Source organism: Crocuta crocuta, unplaced genomic scaffold (genome assembly GCF_008692635.1).
Source record: "Crocuta crocuta isolate KB4526 unplaced genomic scaffold, BGI_CrCroc_1.0 scaffold528, whole genome shotgun sequence".
NCBI lineage: Eukaryota > Metazoa > Chordata > Mammalia > Carnivora > Hyaenidae > Crocuta > Crocuta crocuta.
In genome coordinates this window covers 1,057,707-1,063,934 of record NW_027530010.1, presented here as the reverse complement: position 1 = coordinate 1,063,934, position 6,228 = coordinate 1,057,707, and the positions used below count along the sequence as shown (strand labels likewise).

General features: G+C 61.4%; 1 protein-coding gene across 3 annotated transcripts in view; it reads left to right on the top strand.

Annotated features, from left to right (window-relative positions):
• The window catches only part of PMVK (phosphomevalonate kinase), an 11,457-nt gene that overhangs the window by 4,583 nt on the left and 646 nt on the right, over window positions 1–6,228 (top strand). For 2 of the 3 annotated variants that reach the window (XM_077764134.1, XM_077764135.1), the window contains exons 2-4: window positions 1,251–1,314; window positions 3,696–3,848; window positions 5,462–5,591. In XM_077764134.1, the coding sequence (XP_077620260.1) occupies window positions 3,762–3,848; window positions 5,462–5,591 (217 nt within the window). In that variant the 5' untranslated portion in view covers window positions 1,251–1,314; window positions 3,696–3,761. Of the gene's footprint in view, window positions 1–1,250; window positions 1,315–2,937; window positions 3,359–3,695; window positions 3,849–5,461; window positions 5,592–6,228 lie in introns of those variants that run through there. The other variant, XM_077764133.1, reaches the window with a different exon arrangement.

Sequence of the window (6,228 nt, the reverse complement as noted above, 5' to 3'; positions counted from 1 at the left end):
AGCCTCGAGACCCCTTTGTTAGATGCCCTGTTGGGGGGTTAGCAGCTGAGGACGCCCTGAAAGGTGGGGGGGCTACAGAGGGGTCCGTGGACCCGGGATTCAGATTCAGCTTGAGTCTGGCTCCAAGGAGGGAGTCCACTCGCTGTGTCTGCCGCCCCGTGTTTCCCCTGAGCGCCGTGGGCGGGCAGTTGTGCGCGACGGGGACCCGGAGGCGCAGAAGCGGGAGCGCAGGCGGGGGTGGGGGCGGGGGCAGAGGTCGCCTCTGGCCTCCGGCTCGGCACCAGGGTTCCACCGCCTTTGCTGCTTGCGTTTCTCCTTGGTCTTAACACAGGAGTCAGGCCGTGGTCAGGACCAGTCTGTGCCGTTGGACTGCCGGGCTTCCAGCCTGACCCCCCCGTGTTTCGGTTTTGTCATCCGTGAAATGGGGGTAAAGATCGGGTGGTTGTGAGGATGCCGGGAGATCATGCCCGTGAAGGGCTCGGAACAGTTCTTGCCATCGAGTACGGCCGCGGGGAGGAGATGCTGGCTGGTGTTTGCGCTGTATTCACAGTGGCTTCGTTACTTGCTGTGTTGTTTTGAGTGTGGCAGCTCTCTCCCTGCCTCCGTTTCCTTGTCTGAACATAGAAATAAGAAGAGCTGTCTCGCCGTGTCGGTGTTTGAGTGAATCTGCGAGCAGCTCACGGTCAGGGCAGGAACGGGGTACCTGGGTCCAGACGCAGCGCCCAACAGGTGGTTGCTTGAGTCCGTTGAACAACTGAACGAGTGAATTCAGTTGTGATGGACCACGTCCGTGCTCGCTGACATACCCGGGCCGTGAGAGCTAGTTGAAGGGCGCAGCAGCGACCTCATCGAGCCTGAACTTTGCCAGTGGCGGACGTGCGCAGCGTAATTGTAACGTTTGTCCTGCCTGTGAGGTTCGAGACTCCCACGTTCCAGTTTTGTAGTAGTTTTGTAATAATCCTGTACGAGGCCGAACAGAGAGTGCTGTCCCACTTTATAGATGAACAGTTAGGATCCGGGAAGGTGAGGCGCGACGGTTACACAGATACTAGTAGCTGAAGTGCAATTGCAGAGGGGCCCCCGGCTGGCTCAGCTGGTAGAGCCTGTGGCTGTGGATCTCAGGGTCCTGAGTTCGAGGCCCACGACAGGTGTGGAGCCTACTTAAAAAAAAAAGAAGAAGAGAGACTTCAGTCTCCTGGACTTCTCTCCTGGAAAGCAGGCTAACTGGGCTCGGTTCCCCCTGTCCTCAGACTCGGAGCAGACGTGTGCGCTGTCCTGCGGCTGTCCGGGCCACTCAAGAAGCAGTATGCCCAGGTACGTGGCGGGCCTGCGGCTCTGGTGGGTTGGAAGGAGCCAGCTCTTGTCACTAGCAGGGTCTCCACGACCACCGCTGGACCGTTTGGGGCCATTTTCACCTTGTCACTTGGTTCAGGCCACTTCCCCAGAGAGTATCCGGGAAATGCCATGGATGCGAGCTGTGCGCTCTGATGCTGTGTTATTCGTCGGGGTCCAGAATTCTCCCCTGAGAAACGTGGTCACCTGAGTTGTCAAGATTATTGTTAAGTGACAAAAGCAAGATGTAGAAATGTGCATGTGCATAGAGAATGCTCCATTTGTATACAAGTGGAGAAGAGTTATAAATATATTTGCACATATGTTCAGCCACTTAGTGAATATTTGTGGGGTGCCCTCCTTGTATTCGCTGTTGCAAGTGCTGGGGCTGTGTGAGGCCAGGGCAGGACACACGGGAGATGGTCACTGGGTGCCTCCAGGGAGGAGCAGAGATTTTTCACTGTGAACAAATATGTAACTTGAAGTTTGGGCCATGTGGATTAAAAAAAAAAAAAAGGATCGTAGGGGCGCCTTGGTGGCTCAGTTCGACTTTCAGGTCAGGTCATGATTTCAAGATTTGTGAGTTGGAGTCCCATGTGGGGCTCCATGCTGACAGCTCAGAGCCTGCTTGGGATTCTCTGTTCCCCTTCTCTCTCTGCTCCTCCCCCACTTGCACGCACATGTGTTCTCTCTCTTTCTCTTACAAAAATAAGTATTTTTAAAAAAAGGGATTGTAAAAACTAAGTGGGAACTTTTAGAGCCTTAGCTTTCAGACAGAGACCCTGGAGGGTCAGACCGGCTTCCCATGCAGTGAGGAGCCCTCGTTGCTTAGATTTCTGCCCTTGACTTCTGGGTGCACCTGTCCAGGGACCTGTGCTTCTGGCCCCTTGGTCAGCTGGCCTGGGTCTGGCCTTCCGGGGCCACACAGAATGAATCTGGCCTCCCTTCCACGCATCAGTCCGTATCCATGGCAGTATTCCCCTGTGCTATTCGGTTTTCTCCCGTCAGCTAAGCAGACCCATTTATGGGAGGTGGGGGGTCACTGTAGCATTGTAGCAGCCTGGGGGTCCTGGGGATAACAGGTGCAGTGGTTTTAAAATCAATCATTTATTTATTTTAACTTTGAGAGAGTGTGAGCAGGGGAGGGGCAGAGAGAGAGAATCCCAAGCAGAGCCCAGACATGGGGCTCGATCCCACAAACCATGAGATCATGACCTGAGCCAAAATCCAGAGCCAGATGCTTCAGGTGCCTCTTAAAATTTTTTTAGTGGGAATCTTTCCCAAATGAAGTTGGATGAGGAAGTCCCGTGTATCCAGTAGCTAGGCCAGGAAGACGGGGGGAAGAGGAGGGGGGTCTCCGCGTGCCCACTGGGGCCTGGGCACCTCTGGGGAACAGTTTGAAAACCACCGATCCACCTCAGAGTTCTAGATCAGCCCCTGCTCCCGACCTATGAGCCAAGGGCCTGGTGAGCCGGGCGTGGGGGTGGGGGTGGGCTTGGGCAGGAATTTGCATTTTTACCACCTCGTAAGAAGTGGTTAGGCCGGCCTGGGTCACTCCATTTCATATTCCCAGTAAAAAACAATTCCACTGGCTTCTGGCTGGTGGCTCAGTCGGAAGAGCATGGAACTTTTGACCTCAGGGTTGTGAGTTCAGGCCCCATGTTGGCTGTGGAGCCTACATAAAAAAACAAAAATCCAAAATGAAACAGAAAAAGCGTTGGGTTTCTTAAGTCGCAATGGGAAACCGAATGGAAACGCAGAACAAACGCTCCTGGTGGCCAGGCTCCCTCTGCTGGAGAGTGTGTGGCTCGTGGCCGCCGGCCTCACCTTGGAGCAGGGCGCGGCCCTTCAGTTTGCAGGGGGAGAGACGGCCCGGAGGGCGGGGCTGAGCTGCACTGAGTTAGGAGGGGCGCTGCAACCCACCTCCAGCCCCGTCCCGCCCCGGGGCCCCTGGATGGACCCTCCTGCTTGTCAGTGTCCCAGGGGAGGAGAGGCCAGGCCCCTCCGAGCAGGAGCCGGATGGAAGGTGCCAGGAGCTTGGTGGGGGGAGGGGAGGCGGGAGGCAGGTGTCCTGGGCTGGGGGTGGGGGCTGGACGGGGCCAGGAGGGATGGGCTCTTTTCAAATTTCCCACTTTGGTTGGAGGCTAAGCCGCTGCCGAAGAGAAAACCGCTGACGCGTCACAGCGAACCCATTTCTGGACCCCCCAGGCCTGCCTTCCGTCGCTGCCCACTGGGGTTTCTTAGCTTCTAGCACCCTTTCCCCGCAGCCATCGGTCCCCGGGGAGGGGTGGGGGCGCGGGCACCCCCAGGAGGGACCAGTGCGGTCGGGCTGGTGGTGGAGACGGGGTGTGTGCCTTGGGCAGGAGCGCGGCCTGGACTTCGAGAGACTCCTGGACGCCAGCGCCTACAAGGAGACCTTCCGGCGGGACATGATCCGCTGGGGCGAGGAGAGGCGCCAGGCCGACCCCGGCTTCTTCTGCAGGAAGGCGGTGGAGGGCGTCTCCCAGCCCGTCTGGGTGAGTGTGCTGGGTGGCAGCCTTCGGCCGTTTCCACGCGTGTCTGCGCTGCCCCCCTCTGGCCGCCGCGCTCCCGCGGTCTCCCAGCCCCCACCCTGGCCTCCGCCACGTCCTGTGGTCCATTCGTCACACGGCAGCCAGAACGGCCCACAATCCAGGCTTGTCAGTCCTCTGTTTAGAACCTTTGTCCCATTGTTCCGATGCACCACAGTGAAGTCCTTCACAGAAACTTCTAGGCCTTGTGTGACCCGGTCCTGCTGCCTGGCCAGCCTTCCTGCGCCCTAGGCTGTTGCTACGCCCACCTTCTCCGGACAGATCTAGGTCTTTCTGGAGTCTGGGCCTTTGTGCAGTTCTGCCTGCCGGGACTGCCCTTTCTTTCCGTCCTCATCTGGTTCCCTGCAGCCATGGCGCCTCCACCAGGAAGCCTGCCCTGATACTCGAGCCTAAGTGATGCCCCCAGGTGCCCCCACAGCCTCTCACCCCTTCCCTGCGTCCTCTGGTGGCCAGTATTGTTGCCTCGCACCTGGCAGCTCCTGGTGATTGGTGCAAGAATGTGATTAGGCCCTCGGGGTGCTTACATTGTAACCGGGGCTGCAGGGAGTCAGGCCCTAAACAGATACAGGGTGTGTCCTGTGGGGGGGCTCCTGTCCGGGTGTCGGGAGGCTCCCCCACTCCACGGCCTCTGAGCAGGGCCTGCGGGAGGCGAGGGACTGAGCCAAGTGGGGTTGTGGGTGGGGGGCATGTGGCAGGAGGTGAGGCTTCGGGGGGACCGAGCAGGGGAGAGGTGTGGCTGCCGGAAGGGGCCGTGGGGTGTGAGGCGGGAGGCGCCCCAGGACTGTGCTGAGCAGGAAAGGGGTGGGGGCATCAGGAGCTCGGTCGTGGGCGTGCCGAGCCTGACGTGCCCGCTGATGGGCGCTGATCACGCTGCTGTTCCGGAAGCTGCCTGTCCCCCTGCTGGACTGGGCCCTGAGGGGGTGCGCCCTGGGCGCTTCACCCCCACCCTGTCTGCATCCGCACACCCGCGTTCACGGTGCCACTGTCGTAATCGGAGCGCGCTGTCAGCGTCAGAGCCGGAACAGCAGGCTCTCCGGTCCCGGATTCGATTGTGGAATTGGCGCTCTGGAGGGTGCCTGTGTCCCCCGTGCCGCCGCGGGCGGGGGGCCACTGAGCGCAAACTGCTCTTCCACCTGTCACTATCTGCGTCGTAGGATGACGGGGCCCTTTGAGGGGTGAGGGCCCTGGCCCAACCGTCAGACTTGGGTTCTGAGAAGTCCTGGTGAGCAGAGACCACGTCGAGCATCTTTGTTTCTGGTCTCAGTTCGTTCGTCTGTAAAATGAGTATGTTTGGACCTGCTGCTCTGGCCTCAAAGCCCGAGGCCTCGTCTTCAGCTCAGCAGCGGCCACGTACGCGGTGTGTGGACGCAGACACGTGTGGGCGGAGCGGGCTGTGGGCTGCAGTGGCCAGGGAGGGGGACAGTGGCTGAGCTTGGGGAAGGGGGCGACAGCTGTCCCGCCCCGTAGCCCCTCCCGGCCCCCCGCCTGCTTATTCCGGGTGGGGCCCGTCCCGCCGCACCGCGCCCTGCTGGCCACCTGCCCGTGTCTCTTCCCTGCAGCTGGTGAGTGACACACGGAGGCCGTCGGACGTCCAGTGGTTCCGGGAGGCCTACGGGGCCCTGACGCACACGGTCCGCGTGGTGGCCTCCGAGCAGAGCCGCCGGCAGCGGGGCTGGGTGTTCACCCCAGGTGAGCTGCGCGCGGCCTTCACCCCGAGGCTGGGCACGCAGGCTGGCCGCCCCGCCGTGGGCCCCGGCCCCCGCCTCCCCGGCCTGGGTCTCCTGCCCTCTTGCTCGCAGGCCGTGGGGGCGTGAGCGAGGAGCCGTGACAGGGGACCTGGGGCCTGCAGCTCGGGACTGTCCCCAGATTAGAACGTGGGGGAGGGCGTCCTCAGGGCTAAAGGTCCCCCGTGACCTGGGGCTGCTGCCCTTCCCCACACTGTCCTCTCCAGGCCGGCGGGCCTCGCGGGGTTTGGCTGCGACCCAGCCCCGGGGCCTTCAGCTCCGCCTGCCGGCCGCTGGGTCAGAGGCCGTCCGCCTGCGGTGTCTGTGTGGGGAGGAAGGGGCGGCCTCGGTGGTGCAAGCCCGGGACCCGCCCTGTGGCAGTTCAGACGCACGGCTGAGCCTGAGGCCCCGTGGGCGCCCCTCCTGACGCTGCCGCCTCCTGGGCGTTGGTGCGTCGCACACGCGCTCTCCTGCGGTCACGGCCAGCCTGCCTGGCAGCCGCCCCGCCAGAGAGTCGCTCACACCGCCTCCCAGAGGACGGAGTCCGGCGTGGGCGTGGAGCCGACACCGGCTGCCCTTCTGGCTTGTCTGGTTTCAGGAGA